The sequence below is a fragment of the Phoenix dactylifera genome, chromosome 8 (genome assembly GCF_051530095.1).
Source record: "Phoenix dactylifera cultivar Ajwa chromosome 8, Ajwa_hap1_PhDact_Kaust_v1.1, whole genome shotgun sequence".
NCBI classification, from domain to species: domain Eukaryota; kingdom Viridiplantae; phylum Streptophyta; class Magnoliopsida; order Arecales; family Arecaceae; genus Phoenix; species Phoenix dactylifera.
The window spans coordinates 5,214,442-5,235,941 of NC_143197.1; the positions used below are offsets into that span (position 1 = coordinate 5,214,442).

At 38.1% G+C, this 21,500-nt stretch overlaps 3 protein-coding genes across 4 annotated transcripts in view; 1 reads left to right on the plus strand and 2 right to left on the minus strand.

Moving 5' to 3' along the window:
- Window positions 1-8,633, plus strand: part of LOC103702143 (uncharacterized) — a 30,720-nt gene extending 22,087 nt beyond the window's left edge. The window contains exons 13-21 of one of the 2 annotated variants that reach the window (XM_008784448.6): window positions 693-746; window positions 952-1,026; window positions 1,285-1,360; window positions 1,562-1,661; window positions 3,065-3,134; window positions 6,058-6,131; window positions 7,053-7,162; window positions 7,429-7,677; window positions 8,038-8,633. In XM_008784448.6, coding sequence (XP_008782670.2) covers window positions 693-746; window positions 952-1,026; window positions 1,285-1,360; window positions 1,562-1,661; window positions 3,065-3,134; window positions 6,058-6,131; window positions 7,053-7,162; window positions 7,429-7,677; window positions 8,038-8,408 — 1,179 coding nt within the window. In that variant the 3' untranslated portion in view covers window positions 8,409-8,633. The remainder of the gene's footprint in view (window positions 1-692; window positions 747-951; window positions 1,027-1,284; window positions 1,361-1,561; window positions 1,662-3,064; window positions 3,135-6,057; window positions 6,132-7,052; window positions 7,163-7,428; window positions 7,678-8,037) is intronic. The other variant, XM_088702498.2, reaches the window with a different exon arrangement.
- A 1,667-nt stretch (window positions 8,634-10,300) lies between these two features.
- On the minus strand, window positions 10,301-11,654 carry LOC148702624 (uncharacterized). Its single transcript, XM_088702499.2, has 2 exons — window positions 11,451-11,654; window positions 10,301-11,350 (listed from the first exon to the last, which is right to left on the minus strand). The coding sequence occupies exons 1-2, from the start codon at window positions 11,523-11,525 to the stop codon at window positions 10,415-10,417; spliced, it is 1,011 nt and encodes a 336-aa protein (XP_088558625.2). The 5' UTR covers window positions 11,526-11,654; the 3' UTR covers window positions 10,301-10,414.
- Window positions 11,655-18,820: 7,166 nt separating this feature from the next.
- LOC103702144 (uncharacterized) lies at window positions 18,821-19,687 on the minus strand. Its single transcript, XM_008784450.5, has 2 exons — window positions 19,503-19,687; window positions 18,821-19,427 (listed from the first exon to the last, which is right to left on the minus strand). Exons 1-2 carry the CDS (start codon window positions 19,668-19,670, stop codon window positions 18,930-18,932), a joined length of 666 nt encoding a protein of 221 aa, XP_008782672.2. The 5' UTR covers window positions 19,671-19,687; the 3' UTR covers window positions 18,821-18,929.
- Between the last annotated feature and the right edge of the window lie 1,813 nt (window positions 19,688-21,500).

Sequence of the window (21,500 nt, forward strand, 5' to 3'; positions counted from 1 at the left end):
TATTTACTTTTTTTGTTGGATCAATAGGAATTTCTTTTGATCAAAGTGTAATGGATTTTGATATATTATCGAAACGGTTAACGCCATCCCAAACCTTTCTATCCATATTCAAGTTATTCTGTAATTGGTAAAAAATTTTAAAAAGTGCAATTTTTCAGTAAGTATAGCTATTTTCAGATTGTTCATAGCATATATTTATATGGGTCTGTTTATTCATTTTTCCAGAATTTGGACTTAATCAATTCATTTGTAAAAGGGGGGCCTAAGAGAGTTAACTTGGACTAAATAAAAAATACAATATACAATTGGTCATATAATCATGGTTACATAGATACTTTCTATACTAGGTTTTAACCATGGGTATAAGAGGACTAACTGAAGTAACTCATTTTTTTGATAGACATATTATTGTTGGTGAGCAATTCTCAATTAGTCAATCAATTATTACGGTTAAGATGTTCCGAGAATGGATGCTCCCTTGTGATTTCTTCAAGGAATAGCCTGAACTTATGATGAAATGAGCTTTTGCTTTTAGTGTGATAGGAGAAAAATTATTATGACTTATTTCTGTTGATGAAGGTATGCTTTTATGAGGCAACCACGGGCACAAACATTTCATACCACATGTATGTTTTGGAGTTGATTAATGCTTCTATTGGCGTTCCTAAACTTTTAAATTTTCTATATTGCAGTTGTCTCAGCGAACTATTTCAGGATCTTTGTTAAAATATCTTTCAAAGTTACAGGTATCTTTGAACTTTGGTTATCAAATTTGTGAAACTAGATTTCCTCCTCTTGATTTTTTTTAAAATAACTAATTAATTTCCTTTGCTTGTTTGCTAATGATGTCATAGATGCCAATTAACAAACTCTTGTACTTAATTAGACAAACTGAGGCTGTTTCCCTTTAGTTTAAGAGTCCATTTACCATCTATAATTTGGTCTATACAGGTTGATGAAGAGCCCGCGATCAGGACAAATACTACAATCTTGCTTGGAAACATAGCAAGCTATCTTAATGAGGGGGTGTGTCCTTAAGTCATTATTTGTTTGTTTTTACATTGCTTTTGATTCCTTTAAATGTTTCTGAGCGATAGTGATTGTTAAGTTATTTCTGGAGACTGTATAAGGACTTCAGCATTAGTAATAGCATGTTATCGGTTGTACAAAGACAATGTGACCATGAATTTGTAAGAACTTGGGCTGTTACAAATCTGATATAGAATTTGACTGAGATATTACCTCTGTGAAGTGTTTACTGATTGATTTGTACTCATTCTACAGACTAGGAGGAGAGTTTTAATTAATGCATTCACAGTTCGTGCTTTGCGGGATAATTTTGCTCCAGCTCGTGCAGCAGGCATGTGATTTGCAGAGGTCTATGTCTCTGCATCTATGTTTTGATCCAGATTTTGAACTGAGATGTTTTGTTCTGTTATGTGGTTTTTCTTGTTAATCTGCATTATGAGATCACGTGCATCATTTTTTTTTCTTCTGAGGTTCTAAATACACTAGCTTGTTTATATTACTGGTATCTAATACTTAATTTGCAATGTGGCAGGAATCATGGCTTTAAGTGCCACTAGTTCATACTATGACATGATGGAGATTGCGACACGCATTCTACCTAATATTGTTGTACTTACTATTGATCCAGATGGGTGAGTTGAACACTGAGCTTACTTTAATGGTTCGTTTTTTTTTGGTTTCCTTCAGACCTTCCCCATGCTCTATTGACTCTACATTGGTAAATCATGTTGTGTGCTAAATATTTTCTCACTAAACAAATATTATAATACTTTGCGTTTTAAGTTTAACTATGAAGGCTTTAAAAATTGTTAAACGTGATGCTATGATGTATGAAAATTCTTATTATATTCTGGGCATCAATAGGTGGAGTCAGGTCTGGTTAACCTCTGCTATTCCCAACCAGCTTGACCTGAGCCTGAACCAGTTAGCCAGCAGGTCACAATCCTCTACTTGAACCAATGGGCGGTCAACTATATTGACTGGAACCTGACACTGGAAAGGTAGAGAAGAAAGCGGTAGGAAATAGTGGTGGTGGAGAGGGTCTGTGGACTGTGGTTGATGGACAGTGAGGAACAATTCCAGGTGACGATAGACGGTGGGCTGTAATGTGGTGGGGGATGGTTAGGTCGTGGGCTCTGGTGGCAACAGATCAAGGGCTTGGTGGAGTGATGAAAATGTGAGAAGGCAGTGACCCAGCTATGGTGGAATTTGGGCTGCCTTGGGCAGGAGGGGGGGGGGGGGGGTGTGTGCTGCAGATTCTGGTCTGCGGGTGCCATGCCCCAGATGGAGGTTTATGGCCTTGGCTCAAGGCAGAGATGAGGAAAGATGAAAGGAGAGGGGACAGGAGGAGAAGAGAGAGGAACAAGAGGGAGAAGGTAGGGAAGGAGGAAACAGGGCAAGGTATTGGGTAAGGAAACAGGGAACAAGGCAGATCGAAGGGGGAGAGAAGAATGAGGGTTAGGGCACTAGAATTCATGCCCTGCAAAACACTGCATCAGTTTTTTGGTTTCTTTCTTTCAAGAAAATGGTCATGATCTCATCTGTGACATTTAATTTGTCTTTTATTTTGTTGGTGAAGAATAAACCCCTTCTTTTGATGCACATACCTTTTCTATATGTTGGAAACAAAAACCAACAGTTCAGGCTTCGGTTACCTATATGTCTGGCAAGAAAGTTGAGGTTTAAATTGCACCCTTGTTATATGTAAAGATTGTCACGCTATAAAAGATCTTATATGCACATGTTAAATGTGACATGTAGCTCTTTAATCATTTTAGTATTTTGAAATACATTCCACATTTATTTTCACTATGATTCATTGCAAATGATCTCATCATTTTTTTTTGGGGACCATTTCAGTTGATGTTGATTGAATTTTTTGGAATTCACCCAGATCTTTGGGGGTCTAGTTGATGAATTGGGGCTCAAGCCTGAAAGTTTTGATATAATTTTTGTTATGGAATTTTTAAAATTCTTTTTCTCATCTTGATTCTTTATGAAATATTTCCATTTTATGCTTTTTGTTTCACTTCAGTGATGTAAGAACAAAGGCGTTTCAGGCTGTTGATCAATTTTTGCTTCTTGCCAAGCAGCATCATGAAAAGGTATGGCATTTATTTCTTTTACTTCTGATTAAGGCAATCAACAAGTCAGCTAATTAGATATTAAAATCTAGGGTTTTTTGCATGAATACCCTTTTAAATATCAAATTTTGCATGAATACCCTTCCAAAATTGATATTTGTATGTATACTCTCGTAAAACACTTTTTTTTTGCTATTTTACCTTTTTTTATTCTTGTTTTTGCATGTATACCCACGCCATCTAACGCCGTTAAAAAATTAACGGTTTTCAAATTAAAATGGCTAAAATCTTTAATGGGTAGATGTGCAAAAAAAAACATTTTAAAGATGATTGCGGTGGAGGACAAAAAAGTAATTTCAAAAATTTATTTGTTTTAATTAAAATAATATATGGTTTTTATTAACGGTGTTAGAAGAACCGTTATATTAGGGGGCATTTGTGCAAAAACAGTGTTTTATGAGGGTACAGAAATAAATATAAATTTTAAGAAAGTATTCACGCAAATTTGATTTTTTAGAAAGGTATACATGCAAAAAATCCTAATATCTAAGGCATCTTGAAATATTTCATGTTTTAAATTACTGAACAATCAAAGTCAGAATTGTTGAGATGAAGTACTTGTCATTTGTCATTAAATCATATTTATAACTTCGTCCGAGCTTTTGTTGTTATAGATTTTCTTTCGTGTTTTGGTTTGTTCTTTTGCATGTACTTGTTATTGGTTTAGGAAATTAAGAAATGCATCAACTTATTCTAATTGATGTGGTTGAGTAGCTAGTGTCAAGAAGATATTTCTTACCTGTTGTACTATAGGTATCCGTTGAATTTTGATATCATATGGATGTTTGGAAACATATAAATAATGCGGTACTGGTTGGGTTTCAGGATCGTCAGAGATCTGATTTTACTATCGTGTGAAGCTCTAGCTCATGCTTGAAGCTTAGCCGGCGAGTAAAAAACACTTGAATGTAATGGTGATAGAGTAGAACTTCTAAGAAATTAAATCAGAAGGATGTTTATGGATATCGATTAGACTATCTTAGGCTGAAGTAAATTATATGTATATATATATACATATATAAATATAAAAGTAGTATTTTTTACTATGAACCCATATTATTTACTTCATGAAATCAGTGGTCAAAATGTAAAGATAATGGTAATGAAGATCTAATTTTAATTAACACCGATGGGTAACAGATATCACAAGGTGATTGATTTTGTTATTTAGGATCTATTGTAAAAAATACTGGGGAAATAGATGAAAATAAATGTAATAGAATTAGAGCTGGTTGGGTGATGCAGAGAGTTGCATGTGGAATATTAAATGATAGGGGCATGCCTTGGAGATTTTTTTAGGCAAAATTTTATAGAATAACAGTATTGCCTGCAATGTTATATGGCTCAAAGTACCGGGCAATAAAAAAAGTACATGAAACAATTTGAGTGTGCTAGAAATGTGAATGTTAAGTTGGATGTGTAGTAAAACTAGGAAGGAATGGGTTAAAAGATGAATATATTAGAGGAGCTGCAGGAGCTGCACAAATTAAGGGTAAAGTGATGGAAAATCGATTGAGGTGGTATGCACATGTGCAACGAAGGTCTAGGGTGGCTCCTGTAGGGAGAGGTATTTTAGTTTGTATGGAAGGTTGTAAGAAACGAAGTAGAAAACTTAAATTGACATGATCTAGGGTGGCTCCTGTAGGGAGAGGTATTTTAGTTTGTATGGAAGGTTGTAAGAAACGAAGTAGAAAACTTTAATTGACATGAATAGAGGTTGTGAGGAAGGATATGACAAACTTGGGAGTAACGTCCGTGGTGGCCCTATAGAAAAACATTTTAAAAAAAAGAATCCATAAAGCAGATCCCAAATAGTTAGGAAAAGACTAAATGATTATGATTACGAACTTCAATTGTTCAAAAATTCAATATATTTAGCAATTGTGAAACTCTTTAATGCCTAGTGCCTTGTGCGTTCAAATATTTTTACCATCATTTTTTATTTGTAGAGTTCACAATTTTATTGAATTCCAGCATTTTTTTGTCATATATTTTAAGGTTAATTGAATACTTAGAGTTTTGGAATGTTATATTTGTTTTATCATAAAAAAATATTATGAATGATGGTGTCTTCTAGTTAGTTGTTTGCTTTAGTAGTTATGAAGTACTGTAGTAAGGGCCATTTTGAGGCCTTGGCCTATTCCTGGTTATGTTCATCATTTATCTGTTCTTTTAAGAAATCGAAAACTACCAAAAATTGAAATTATGTATCCCGTATACTTAAATAAATAAGGAAATAAAAGCAATATCACAATAAACACGAAAATAAATATTTAAAAAGACATCCATGGTTAGCTCTGGGCCAGGTTTAGCAAAATGGAATGGACTGACAGAATGGACTGACAATGGTCAATTTTAGTGGAAATTGACAAAAACTATCAGAAAAAGCAAAGCCCAAAATCAGCCCCTAATTTCAGTTTGGTCTCAGATGAATTGGATTGGTTTTGATGGAAACACAAAACTTGCTATGAACAAATTAGCACATGCTACCTTGTAATTGGACATTCATGTATACTGGAGAACCCCTATTTACTTGAAATAATAATAGAGGTAACCCAAAAGAGGAATGCGTGGTGCATGAGGATCCATAAAGCCAATACCATGGCAGGATTGTTAGAGTTATTGTATGATACCTTGTATGTTTTTATGTGCATATATGTTCTTGTCTATGTACTTACCAAGTTTGTAACATTTATTGCGATACAAATGAAAGCTTCAAAGTTATAAGTTTGTATGATATCTGTATCATTTAACAAATCGTTGTACTACTTGAGGATACCATTGAGGACTAAGATACTGCATTACACAGTTTTGGCATTATTGTTCGCTTCTATTATATTTTATCTGCTGTAATTATAAGTTGCAAATTTTTTGGTTCTTGTAGCTCATTACAGGAGATACCAGCGAGAGTGATGGTGTTGGGACTCCATTAATACCTGGAAATGCTAGCTTACTTGGGTGAGTTAACATTTTTTTGGCACACTTAACCCATTAAGTTCATGAATTTGTTCTTTAATTTTATTATATTTCATATGATGGTAGAGCTGTCTGTTGTCGTGATCAAGGTTTTTCAGTCTCAGAGCAGGACCCTGTGGACTCATACCGATACATGGTGCATTGCTGAAGACGAGACAACAAATATACCATGTGTCAGTATGGTACCATATTGGGCCCTGTGTCGTATTGGTACCTTGGTCATAATTATTATAGCACGAATAAGGCATAGGTCTCTGTTTTATCATTTATTCTAATGCAAGTGCTATTGCATAATCCCTAATTTTATGGTATATTTCCATCTTAAACTTTTTCGTACTTTGTTTTATTGTTAATCAGCACAAGCTGAACCATTCAGTAATTGCTAAAAGTCAAGCATAGAAAAATAATTAAATCAGGAAGAACCAACACGACCATTTTCACCAAGTGGGTTGTTGACATGAGGTAGTTGGGTTCTCATTGTTTCCGTGGGTACTCCTCAAAACGTCGAATTCTGTTTCCTATTTCTGTAGAGGCTATGTACTTGGGACTGCAGATAATAGAAATCTGGTTAAGGTTATTCTGGTCACCAGGAATTTGGATCTCCTTCTCTACATGGTGATAGTGAGGACTAAAATCCATGGACACTTTTTAGCCACAGATGTCAATTGCACCTTGAAAATAGACTAATTCTAGATTTTCTGGTTCAGATGTCTCTTTTTATTATAGACATGGCTGAAGATGTTCCAATTTTTGTTTTTTATTTGATGGTTTGGTTGTGGTCTAGTTTCCTTTGCTATGTATTTGTTGTCATATAGAATATATAAATTTGCAGTTGGGATTTACTTTATTTGTTTTTGCATGGAAACTAAAACTAAAACTAAAACTGGAAAATGAAATAAACAGATGGGCTATGAGCTCTTTGACATTGAAGGGAAAAGCTTCTGAACATGCTCCACTTGCTTCTGCAAATGTGAATGCATCACAAATTTCAACAACCTCAAATGCCAACTCAGGTAATTTTTTTCTTTCTTTTCCTTTTTTTTGACCCATCTCACATTAGTGGTGCATTTCCAATTGACTACTAAAGCATGGTTGAGTGTGCAAATAGACTTTCAATATAATGATTATGAGCTAAGAATTACACATACCTTTTTCTTTGCGCAATATACTCTTGCCATCTGGATATCAAGGTTTGGGGTCCCTAAGTTTTACTATTTTAGTTTGTCAAGAAGTATTAAGTATATCAATCTTTAATATCATTGTCATGCACTGTTTGCAGTAATGGATGCCCAGAATGCTGTACCAGTTCATGCGGGTTCAGGCACCAACGCTTCTGATCAACCTGAGCCTTCATCTCCAACATCTACAGATGGTGGTTGGGGTGAACTTGAGAATGGGCTTCTTCATGAAGATCATGATGGTGATAAAGAAGGTTGGGATGATGTTGATCCAGTCGAAGAGCAGAAACCACCTCCACTTGCAAGTATACAAGCTGCTCAGAAAAGGCCTGTAGTGCAACCAAAGCCGGGTAAGCGTGCATGTTTTAACTTCAACTATTTCTGTCTATTTCTATGTAATGGGATGAAAATGAATTCTGCCCAGTGCCTTTTCGGCTGATGTTTTTTAAGTGGTGATATCAATGTATTCCTTGCATTATCGTCTCTGCCAAATTTAAAGACGAATAACCTTCTCCAGCTAATTTGTGAAAGGGCAGCTTAGCTCTATTTATTAATTTATGTATGTTTGACAGCAACCATCCTTCTATGTTGATGTTTTTTGTTGCAATTGGCACACATTGTTGACTCATATGCTCTTTTAAGCTGTAAAAGACATGACTATTTTGAGGCCGCCTTCTATTTTGCTTCATGATTCTTCTCCCTGTTTTCAGCTGCAAGTTCAATGCGGCCAAAAACTACACTGAAGCCATCAAAAGCAGATGATGATGATTTGTGGGGTGCAGTTGCTGCACCAGCACCCAGGACTGCATCAAGATCTCTAAATGTCAAGCCTGCATCATCGCAAGATGATGACGATCTCTGGGGTTCTATTGCTGCACCACCACCCAAAACAACTGCAAAATCTCTGAATCTGAAGACGACGATGGCCAGTGATGACAGTGATCCATGGGCAGCCATTGCTGCCCCTCCTCCAAGTACCAAAGCCAAGCCTTTGTCTTTGGGCCGAGGCCGAGGAGCAAAACCGGCCTCTGCGAAGCTGGGGGCTCAGCGAATTGATCGGACTTCCTCATCTGGATTGTAAGAAAAGAATGGAATTGACAAGAAATTATTTGATGAGTGGTGATTTTTTTTTTTGTTTTATGGCTATCCTTTTTATATAATATTCTGTAATATTATTCAAATGTTTATTTGAATAATTGTGTATTGTAGTCCACTGTAATCTAGGCTTCTTAAAATGAATTTTAAAGCGTTTCAGTACGACCTCTTGCCTCCATGGAATCGTAAGTATATGTCGGTTTCCTTTCAAGGGAGAACTTGTGTTTTAAATGAGTACTTTTCTGCTTGGGGTTGTTTCTCAACATCTCTTGGCAGCTTTCTATCATGTTTGCTTTTGAATAATTGTGTATTATAGTCCAGTGTATTCTAGGCTACTCAAATTGAATTCTCAAAGCATTTCAAATCTTGCCATGGAATAGTGAGTATATGTTGGTTTCCTTGCAACGGAGAGCTCGTGTCATAAATGACTACTTTTCTGCTTAAGGTCATTTCTTAACATCTTCTGGCAGCTTTCAATATCAGTGAGCTCCAGTCAAAATATTTATGTGTATAAGAAGAATTATATATGTGAGTGACTAATACGATTTACGGAGACCATTCCTTTTTTTTTAAAAGGTGCACTGAGACCGTTACTTGCAGCCTGACTTGGGCCGTATTGCTGAGAAAGCAAAAGCAAAGAAAAATTTCGAGCGTTGGTGATGCACCTCCTGTTTTCGTGGATCCGAATTTATCTTGGTTGATAACATGTGAGTCGAAAGGTGGCATTTATATATATATATTAACAGATCCATAATCTCCTCGCCGCCTGATACAAACGCCTTGCACCGGCTGCTTCTCTTCGCAATCAAGGCATCGACGCCATGAACAAACAAACCCAAGCGTTGATGCTGTGGAAAAAAAAATGAACTTACGTGCTTCGGCTGAGCATCAAGAGGAACAAGCCAGCAGGACTATCAGGATGTTTCCAATTATGATCCGTCTGAAACAAAACGTTATTCCCTCTTTCATATTGAATGCGTAATTTTATAACGATCTGCAGGTCATCTAGTTTACCATTTAATCGTGCAGTTTCTAGATCATTGTTAGCATCTGCGAGGCATCAGATGTCAGCAACCTAAATATGATAGCATGATCTCTCCACCAGGTCATTGCCCTCGCTGCAATAGTCGCTGCCAGTCTCCGTCAACCCTGGACCAGGATAGGAGACGGGAAAAAAATTCGTCTGCAAGCCAACTACAGCATCACTGCAACAAAGGCGGTACCCCGTGCATATTTATAGCACGCAACAAAACGAGTTCACCAAAAGAACCGTTAAGCAGAACTCAAGTAAATGAACAACTTATACTCGCATGAAGTCGAACAATCTGTACTTCATAACCAGATGTGACAGCAAAAAGAGCTCACCAATCAGCGAATGCCACGTAGATCATCTTGATGGTTCTCCAGCCAGCTCCAAAAGGGACAAAGGATCTGCTGCTCTAGGTTCTAATCTTGATTGTTTTCCTGGGATTTGACTTGGATAAACTTGTAGCTTTCGAAATTATAATGAAAATTAAACTACGTACCATCTTCTACTACTCATCTGATTCGAATTGTCTGCTATTAAAATGAAATAAGCATATCAGTTCAAAGATACTAAATTTCTCGGGATGATATATATTTTACAGCCTGAGCCCGTCCAGGTTAGCTTCATGCTACGCTAATTTAGTAAAAATATTGAGTAAGGTCATGCCATGCCCCCAGTTCAGGGGACACCAGTCCAGATCGCATTCTAGATAGCGCACGATACAAAGGTTTCAGTCATGAGCCGTGATCATTTGGTGAAATTCTGAAGGTTCTTCATTCAATGATCATCGTATCATCAACTCTTCTTTCGAAGGAGAACTTCGTAGAAGTACCCGATTACATACACAAGGATATGTTACAGTGACAAAATGGAGGAGAGGAGGAATGAGAGAGAGAGAGAGAGAGAGAGAGAGAGAGAAGCATATGATATGAGGCAGGAATGCTTGAGGAAGACCACAAAGTCCATCAGACAGGTTGTTGCTGTTTGGTTTTGGACTCCACATCTTCCCCAACGATCGACAAACGCCTCGCTTGTTTTCTCTTTGCATTAAAGCGATCGACGTAGAAAACAATTACACAGAAGGCAAGGAATTCTAATGGAAAAGTTGATCGAAATGCATCCCGAGCACTGCCTGCCGAGTATGCAAACAGAAGAAAAACCATGTCTAGGAGCAACAGTTTCCTTGCATCGATCAACATACCTTCCGTGTGGAAGATTGTCTCTGACAGCAGATAGGCAACAACACCTAAAGAGTAGGCAAAGGTGATAGAATTAGAAATAAAAAATATATTGTATCGTGTCGGATACTTGTCTGCAAGTATCGGATACCCAGCTTGGCGTTCGCTGACGTTCTTCAGAGAAGCAGCAGCAGCAGCATTGCTGCTATTGTTGTACGTGATGCTAGTGTTTGCACCAGCAGAAATTGTTGTGGCTACTGGATCATTCTGCCAGGAACCACCAGGTGGATTTAACCCGGCTTGATATGTCGTCGAAATGACAATCATTGTGAACACCATCATAAAGCCCTGTGTCCTCTTCACCCACTCTTTTTTGGCTCTGCCTTCCTCCTCAAGGACTGTTCTTTTATCACGGCCCCTCGACCGACCTTCTTCTCGCTGTTCCATGGACTTGTTCTCATGAGAAGTGTCCCGAGCTGGAGGTACTGCCGCCAAAGGTGCCATCCCCAAGCGGACACCAGGTTGTGGACTGTGAGTGCTGTCATGAGGCAAGGCCGACTCACCATCTCGGGACTCCATCGGAAGTGAAGCAGCAGCAGGGACTGCCTTAAAGGGCTCTGGATCCTGGTTTTGCCGGAGGAGGACATCTAAAGATGTCGAGCCGTCGGCATGGTGCGTAGAGTTCAGCTCCACCACGGTCGATCCTAGCATGAATCGGACAGTCTAAAGCCACTACAACGTTATCTACTCTTCTTGCTAAAAAGGAACATGCAACAAGAATTATTAACTTTAAAAGAGCTGTATCAGAGGAGAGGCCTCTAACCCGAATCTGGTTGGTGGAGGCAAAGAGGGGTTGGATGGTGCTCCTACCATCATCACCAACAAACTCTAATGACATCCTTGTCCGCCGAGAAGGCTATGGATTTGGATTCCGAAATGAGCTGTGCAAGTCTGAAGGTTACCTCTATGGTGGCTCTTATGAAGGAAAGTTCCCAGCCCAAACGCAGTTTTTTTAAAGGCAATTTCCTGTTCATGTGATTGGAGAGGGTACAAAAAAATGTCCAAGATACAGCATTGTTCATTTTACTTTCTTCGCTATCAGAAGTTCGATGCTCCCTTGTTCGATATTTTTATCTGCAAACGTATGAAGGATGCTAAGTTCCATATTTGTTTAAAATTTTTAAAATTTTGAAGTCATCCATGACGTTCAATAACACCTTGAGTCGTCGATTGCTATAACACTGATATCTTCATTATATGAATCTGCGAGTTACAAGCTGTAGAGGTGAACCATTTCGGAGTTTTTTTTTGTTGCTGAGCAGGTATTTTCCGTGGTATCTCTGGTCTAGTATTTTGCTGGGTATCTTTCAACTTCGGCATCAGTTGACCCATCTCTACTGCATCCATATATTATTTGTCATCCAAGGTCATATACGATGTCCAACTGGTGAGCTGATAGCGATTTCTCTACTAGGATGAGATAAGCATATGAAAAATGTGAACAATCCTCCCCTTTCATCTAGATTCGGAGTATTACTCAAACTACCAGAATCGTTCTTTATGAATCTGATAAGTAAACAACTTATTTCTCTTTTCATAGTGCTCTAGAAAACAATTCAAGATCGCCTCCCAGCATTTAAAAACTAAATGCATTCTGTATTTTCATGGATTTTAAAGATGAGATCATTTGTTATACGTTTTGTATCATGCCGTACGCCTCACTTAATTATTGAAATTTTTAAAGCTGATGAGTGAGAGCAACCCATGCATGCGAAGTCAAGAAACTAAAACCAGCAAAGTCCACCTGGCAGAAAATTAGTGACAGGCTTTGTTTTAATGGAAGCTTTGAAAAAAAAGGTTCGTAGATTAGGTATGGACATAGCATCTCTCTTCTATTTCTGTAGAAAAATGAGAAGACTATCTCAATCTAGCTTCATCAAGATGAATGATAGGTACAAAAGCATCTACAGAAGAAGGGAGAGGAATGAACTTCTCCCACAAAGCAAATAATTGTTAATCATCACACAACTTCAACAGTTTGGTGAATAAACGCAAGAAGGACTCGACTTTTTTTTTTTTTTGCTTCGTACGACAAATGGTTCCCATGTAGCAAAGAGAGAAACTGCCTGCCAGTTGCATGCTTTTCTTTTTTTTTTTTTCAGAAAAATTAGTCCATTGTCCCTTTCCCTCCATATACTTACTACAGGCGGCGGTGGCGGCGGCGGCCAGGACAGGACAATTCCAGGCTGAGATGATGGTCCTTAGTTGTGGTATCCTTCTCCAATCATAAAAGAAACTCTTCAAGGTTGTTCTGTTGCCTTGCAGCGAGCAAATGATGTCACCATGGTTGATGAATCTATAAATTGATAAGATTGGGAAGACTGATCCATTGGTGCTCCATCTCCATATGTGCTCGCAAACGGATATCACCTGCTTGGGAGTGTTGGAAAACAGTTATGGGAATAAGATGGTTAGCTATATTGATCTCCCACCCACAAATCTGATCAGAATTTTTTATCTTTTGCCCAATTGAAGAGAAGAGATTCCCATCCAAAACGACGTAGATGTTTCTTTCATGTTGCAGGAACGCTTTCTAACCTGACGCATTCTCGTGCCATGCAGTCATGCAGATGGTGGGGTTTGATACTAAAAGCCTGGGTTCAAGTCCCCTTCAATTTTTGTCCCATTTCCTTCCACTCTGGTTCCCACACGAACTTGCTGTTCTACTTCTCTTTGAAACCTGTTTATTATAGCAAGTGGAATAAATTTCTCTGTTTGACCGAAAGTGTTCAGATTCTGATATGAGTTGCCAACTCCATTATGCCATTCTGCTCTCTTAAATCTACTAACTTGATGATGTTGAGACCACCACGTAGACAACAATAAAAAAGAGAAGCAATTAATTAGTTCATTTGTCTGTATCAGTGTTTCAACTTCTGGAAGCACAGGCCACTTCGTTTCCAAGAATCTTAGTATACCCGTCGCAATTTCATGCGATACCTTGCAGCCAGCGAGAAGTTATATTTGGTATCATCTGTGCCTCACGCAACTGCTTTAACGTAGCACCCAAGGCCACGTTATTTCCAACGACACAAACCAAGGTACGTAGCGTGCCCAGCTGAAGCAGCTGTGAAGGGACTGCGATTAGGGATGGCAAAATATGATCCGACCCGCCAACCCGATCCGTGTTCGACCCGCCAACCCGATCCGTGTTCGACCCGCCATAAACAGGTTTGGGTTTGGCCTAAACAGGTTCAGGTCGTAAACAAGTCGACTCGTTTAACCTATTTATTAATTGGGTCGGATATAGGTTTTAGATGTCTGATCCGTTTAAACCGTTTAACTGTTGGGCAGGTTAAACAGGTTTAAACAGGTTAAACGAGTTAAACATGTTAAACAGGTCTAAACAGGTTAAACGGGTCTAAACAGATCTAAACAGGTCGGGTTAGGCAGGTTAAATAGGTTGGGTTGGGCATGTTAAACAGATCTAAACAAATTAAACGGGTCAAGTTGGGCAAACAGGTTAAACAGGTCGGGTCGGGTTGGGTAAACAGATTACCTGTTTATTAAACAGGTTAAACGGGTCGGGTCGGGTTACCTGTTTAATAAACAGGTCAGGTTCAGGTTATAACTTCTGACCTGTTTAATAAACAGGTCGGGTTCAGGTTTATGATTTTCTGACCCAACCCGACCCATTTATGACCCGACCCGACCCGATTGCTACCCCTAACTGCGATCAGGTGGGACGGGTTGGAAACATGAATCAAAAATTTGTCAATCTAAATATAATTTATTTATTAATTTAGTCAAAATTTTAGATTTAAATTTTATCTAATAGCCTGGCCGTTTATTAAAACGAATCAAATTATATTAAATATATTAAGCAGGTTTTTAATGGATTAAACAATTTAAACAGGTTAGTTGCCAGACGGATCGATGGGTCGGGTCATAAATTGTCACCTTTAATTATGATGTATACATTCTCATATCTATGAGCATGAGTAATATTGTTGCGGTAATTTATTAGTGGAGCATTAAAAAAAAATTATATAAGAATTTAGATAGTTAATTGGTGAGAACACATGTTTATCATCCGAAAAATAGTTTTTTTATTTTTATTTGCTTTTTTTCTTTTGCTTTTGGTCTTATCTTTTACTTTTTATTCTTTCAAAATATGGTGATTGAAACGTGTGATTGTGGAGTTTGAAGATGGACCTCCTCAAAGGGCAAAGTCTTAGAAGAAGGATACCGAGCAACCAATCAAGCTAAAATATATTGAGATTGCAGTTCAATTAATTTAAAATGTTTGGTCTTTAAAAATCTTTTGCTTAAACATTTTATTATTAGGGGTTTCATATGTAGACTTTTATTTCAATGTTTGCACTGGTTTTGTTTCTCTCCTTGGAGAATCTAAAATAAAAAACATATTTTAGAAGTTCAAATAGCATTTCCTTCATCTCATGAGAATTGATGGTGCATGTAGTCACCCATTTAAAGACTCTATTTTATATGCGTAATGCATGCAAAATATTAATCAAATAATACAGAAACGAAAAGCTGAAAAATATTTGGTTAACTATAGAAAAATAAAGGCAATTCAATAACTGGCCAAATTGGACAAGTTCTCTAGTACAGTTTGAGTTCTTAATCAGGTTCTCTGGTTGAATGGATGAGCTTCAAGATCCAATTATTGATTGAAAACCAATAGCCCTACTTATCTAATAAGAAATTCAGTAATTTGGTTCACAGGCTGAGAAGCGTGTATAAGGGAAATTCTATGCCGAACAAGAAATTTTTTTTCAGAGGCAATTGTACATCTTGAGGGCACAAGATGAACCTTCATTGCAAGAGCATCTTAATTGGTTGAATAAGTTGATTAAACAGTTAGCAACAATTGAGGTTTTGATCGGTGACGATGACAAAGTTACGATACTGCTTAGCTTAATGCCTGATCCATGGGACAGTCTGATCATGAATTTTAATGGTGCCAAAGTTCTCAGCATATGAACTCAATGGTGTTGGTATTGCTTATTGAGGAGGCTCAACAAAAGAGTATTCAGGTAGTTTCTTCAAATAATGCATTTATAGCGAGAGGAAGATCACTAGAGAAAGGATTTGGCAGTGCACGATTAAGATAAAAGTCTAGAGATAAGAGCAAAATACAATGTTATCATCCAAGGAGTTGCCCATATTAGATGATTGTATCTGCAACGTGCACGAAATCAGAAGAATAATGATGGTTTTTCGAAAGTGCGGTAGAGTCAGAGCAGAGAACAATGATGATAGTGATTTTGAAGAAATTCTTACAGCCTTCGAAGGTACGGGAAACTTCCTTGGATTTTGGATTTTGGTAGTTCTTACTATGTTGGTTGCAGGAGGGATTGATCTTTTGAGATAAAGGAAGTTATAATTTAGTTGATTGATGCTGCAATTTGTGAGATTGGTGGTGTAAGGACAGCAAAAATCGGGATGTCTGATGAGCAATGGATAATCTAAGTGAGGTGCAATCCTGGATATGCATAGGAGTCCAATTTTGCTTAGCACAATAGACTCTAGAAGCTATGGTAGAGTTTTAAAGGTGATAGATGACTTTATAGCGCCGATGCCATATTTTTTATCTTATGGGGATTAGATAATATCTGTCTGGATCTATTTTCATATCTGAATTTATCTGGATATAGATAGAAATTTGAGCATCCGACTAATATCCGTATTCGTATCCATATCCATATGCATCAAAGAGAAATAGATATGGATATGGATAGACAATTATCCGATTTGTATCCGAATATCCGATTTCATTTGTAAACCTATTTAATTTTATATAGCACTAATAATTTTTTAAGAAAAATAAATGACCGCATTCACATGCTATTAACATAATTTATTATCTACTTACTAATATATTTGATTTTGTGGTTATAAAGTTTAATTATCTAATTTATATGCATATTTAAATCCATACTTTCGGTATCTGATGGTATCCGTATCCGTTTAAAACAAATATGGATATGTATTTTTGCATCGACTAACATCCGTATCTCTATTCGTCAAACAAAACAAATATGGATATGGATATGAATATATCATTATTTGATTCATATTCGATCCGATTTCAGCCCTATCCACAACAGCTCTCCCTAATAATATCTCATCTTTTCTAACTCCCATTCCCTAGCAATCTCACTATATCTTGCAAGGTTTCTCCCAAAAGGACCCTTAGGCCTTGTTTTGTACTTTTTTTTTTTTCTATTGCTTCTCTTTCAAAATAGAAACAAAAAATCCCATCTATTATTTCTAAAAAAAATTAGACTTTCACCCTTCTTCTCTCGACCCCTCTTCTTCCGCCCAATCTTGCCCTTAGCTCCGTCGACCCCGCCCAACCATATTAACCCTCCATGCTTCATCGGTTATCTCTTTGGTCAACATCTGATCCAAGAGTATCCTCATACTCTATATGGATCACTTCGGCTACAATAAGTAGGGCTAGACGGGGTGTAGAAGTCCCATGCCAAACTTCAAAAGGCTATAACTTGGTCATATAACATCTGATTAAGATGATCTTTTTTTTTTTGAAATTGGGTAACTTTTTGAGATCTACAACTTGGGCTAACCCTTTAGGAGGTTAAATGGACCAAAATTCCATCGTTTGGGCCTCGAAACATGCTAGTCAAATGACACTTTTCTTTTTGGAAAAGACTTTGATTGGACGTTATCTCCTAATCTGCAAAGAATTAGATGGAGCGATAGAAGGCAAAGCTGATAAAAAAGTTAAGATCTAACTTCCCTAGAATTTTAGTTTTTTAATTATTTCTATTTGCCATATTTGTTTTTATAAATCTAGTCCCATTCGAACTAGGAGAGGAATCCAACCCAAATTGTGAAAGGAAAGGTCTTACTAATATTATAAATAGGGCAATATACTTTGGTTTAAAGGAGGTGGATCATTAATAAAAGAAAATAAGACTTAAGCGCTACTTGCGCAATTCTTCTGCATTCTCCTTTTTTTTTTTTATAGAGATATTTGAATTAAGCGGGTTGAAGAAAATCTTTTCTCTTTTTGTTTGGATCAACATCGAGCTATCTCTTATTTCTGGCTACATTGCTGACACCATTCCCACTCTCTCTCCTTTTGTTGCTTCCTTGATTACCTTTCTGTCTGACATTGAACTCTTTTTATCCCCAACCACATTGCCAACCCCATCCCCTCTCCCTCCCTTGTCATAGGACCACATCGCCGACCCTCATTATTAAAACCAAACATATTTTTTATTATAATTTTTTTTAAAAAAATAAAAATAAAAATTATTTTTCCAATTTTTTTTTAAAAAGTAACAATAATGCCACAAGCAGCTTTTGGGGGTTATTTCCTTATATATATATATATATATAAAGAAAGAAAGACTTTGCATTACTTCTGCCCACCTGTTGGTTTGAACTTTCTTATGTCTAATTATCGGAAACCTGTCACTGTACTGGTCACTATGCCTCTACAGGGCCCGCTTGGTGAGAGTAGAGAAAAAAAAGGTCGGCACCGTTTGGATTTCTGCGCTGGCCCAAGAGGCTGAAAGATCACATCCAGAAAAAAAAAGGTAGGCACCGTTTGGATTTCATACTCTGCAAAGTCTGACTTGATTTGTTTGTTACAAAAGCCTGAAAGCCCGGTCAATTCCAGCCCCAATCTGAGCTGAAATTGAGTACAAAAAAAATAATAAACTTTTTATATATATCTATATCTATCTATCTATATCTATCTATCTATATTGGATGTAAACGACGTGCGTCCTTCTGGCACTTCAATTACCGACTTAATAACCACAGGAGAGAAGGTATTAGAAGAACATACTCTGATATTGGTTACTAGAAACTAATTTTTATAATTGGTAATACTAATGATTTGACCCAAGTTGGACCATCTTTTGGATATATAGACGATAAAAAGAAGAAAACATATCTATAAGCAAATGAAAAGGTTATTTTAATTTGATGAACATCGTGTTGATCTCTTAACAACTGCTATAGCAAGATTAAAATATGCTACGGGTGACCATTATGTGAAAAAACTTTATATTCGAAAGAGAAACTCATTTTTATTTTATATTATGTGTTGTCTGGCCGGTGCTGTGACTTAAGATCCGGGGAACATAAAGGAAAGAGAAGACTACTTTTGTGAACATTTTGGCTAAGTGATCATAGGGCAAGGATCATTTCAGGGCCAATTCAAAATTATATATGAAACTCTTGAGGGTATAATATTATTCCAGTATCCTCATAATGCACCTCCACCAATTATTCCATGGGCTTAAGAGAGGACTTCCTTGGATCCAATACCATTGATGAAATCAAGGTTATGAAACACCCAAACCAAAGCTACCGAGGACAGAGCCACGGGCACAGGGCCAAACGACCACAGCAAAATGGAAAGCGTGACATAGAGCGCACGACTCCCCACAAGGCCTAAAACCCACCCCCTCTTCAGCATCCTCTGTGCCTGCCCCTGGAATAACTCCCCTGGAGCATTGATGAGGAAATTGGCCTCAACAAGGCACCACACCGCCATGGAGCTACACAGGAAGCTGAACAACAAGAGGAGCGAAGATGAAGCAAACTTAAGAGCTACGGTAGGCCCCGTTTGTGACCCAAAGACTGCATGCCGAAGGAGAAGGCGCGAATTATATGCATTGTTAGACAGAGCAGCCAAGGAGGTGCTGATTAGAATGGCTATCGACGCGGATAGTATCGCCGACATGAGGGAATTCCGTAAGCTTTGGACGCCGAGAATGCCCTTCTTGTTGTTGTCCTGCATGACACCATGTACATAAGCTAAAAAAAGAACAAAGGGAGAAGAGAATGATCGGTTTCTTTTATAACTCACGTCGACTATAGTTTGAGCCCATGCTTTTCTCCTTTTCATGCTGAGTCCAACGTTTGAGACCGGGTTTTTGGCATTGGAGGCGTGCCAGAGGTAGGCATGGTAGCCTGCTGTGAGGCAGATGCTCAAGGGCATCAGAATGAGATCCAAAGGATACCTACTCAAATCCATTCTCCAATGCACTGGAACTGTGGAGATTTCCACAGCAAAGGTGCATGTTTATAGTGTCCATTTTGGTGGAAGCGGACATCAGGAATTGGTAGCAGTTAGGTAGGTTTTGTTGGAGTTGCCAGGATCTTGGCCTTTTGCGTCATAGTGGTGTCTGCCTCAGCACTTGTCTTTCTTGAAAGAAAAGTGGGGTACAGAGAAAACTCCACTGCACCATATCAACGGAGATTAGAGAAACAAACTCGAGAGGGGTGACGTAGAGAAGACAACACACAGGCTGATTAAAGGAAGATTTCCAGATAATATAGACTTTTCAACTAAGCAAGTGTCACTAGTGTTGGTTTGCACTTAATTAACTGTTCAGGAGCATGCATCCTTTTTAAGTTGGAGGTGTTGCCATACTTCCATGAACGATATTGGATGATGTCGGGATTGCTCAGAGACATGCCGTGTGTTAGGTTAGGTCTACCGAAAGAAATCTTTTATGGAGATCCATAAAGATCCAACAATGGAACTGAGGGAAGAGAGTGTAGTGATTTCATACGCAGCCATAGTGGGTCAACTGCTATGGTTGACGTGTATATCGCTAGTTCGGGCGATCCTCCACCCTAGTAGAATTTTATCTATAGATTTTTTTTTGGGGAAACTCACCGGTTCGGTGTTGGACCAAAGTATAAGGAATAGCGAATATCGCTAGTTCCAACGGTCACCTTCTCCCGCCTTCAAACCGAATATGGCTTCCGTTGGCCACGCGAACAGGGATTACGGAAACTCCAAACGACTTACTTCCTCCTGCCTTCAAACCGAAACTCCTCTTCCGTTGGCCAGGGATTACGGAAACTCCAAACGTCTCAATTTTCCGCCTTCAAAATACTGGCGTTGGCATGGATCGGGGCATATTTGGCACATTTTCTTGAGATATTTTTCCTCCCAGAGACCGGGAATTATACTTTCGAGAGCCGTTGGACCGAAAGTTTCATTTTCGGTCAACAAAGACGGTTTGTTATAGCCGAGTCATCCGGAGGGTGGGAAGTTAATTATCCGTTTTTTTTCCCTTTCTGTGTCATCTCACTAGCAAGGCATGAACGGATCCACCTACTACCTACTACTTCTGGCAGGGTCATCACACCCAAGCACGTCTGCACAGCAATCCGCAAACTCTTATTAAAACGGCAGTGCAGGAACAAGTGCGCCATTTGTTTCGCTTCCCAACCTTGCCTTCGCACCAATCCGAAGGCTCTTATTGAAACGGCAGTGCAGTATTGATAGGATACTCCTCGAGGGAGATTTATCTATAGTGATCAATTGGATACAGAGAGTAGATCGACAAGAGGACGGCTATCCATTGATTCGAGAGACCCGCAGACTGGTCAGCAAGATGGCATTCTTTCAGGCAGCACATATGTACCGGAAGGCGAATAGAAAGACAGACTGGATCGCTTTCTATGTTGCTCGGTACTCCGAAGGGTTTACCTGGACTTATGCCGATGAGCTTCCACATTCTTTGTATTATTCTTTCTTTTGACTTGGCATGCTGTACCCACGTAAAGACTAGAGATAAAGAAACTTTGTAGATTGGGCAATGACCTCGGCCACGTAGATTAGGCAAAACTTCGTAATATGGATAAAGAAACCCCCACAGAATTTAGGGACTAGTATAGCTCATATACAACTAATTGTTTAACAATAATTTCTTATGTCATGTCATCCATTTCTTATTAACTTGATTTTCAGATTTCTTATCAATTTTCTTATCTGGCTTCGAACTAATTAAGATTATGACTCAGTCTAATGTACCATGTTACAACCTGTGGTGGCTATCCAACCCACGTT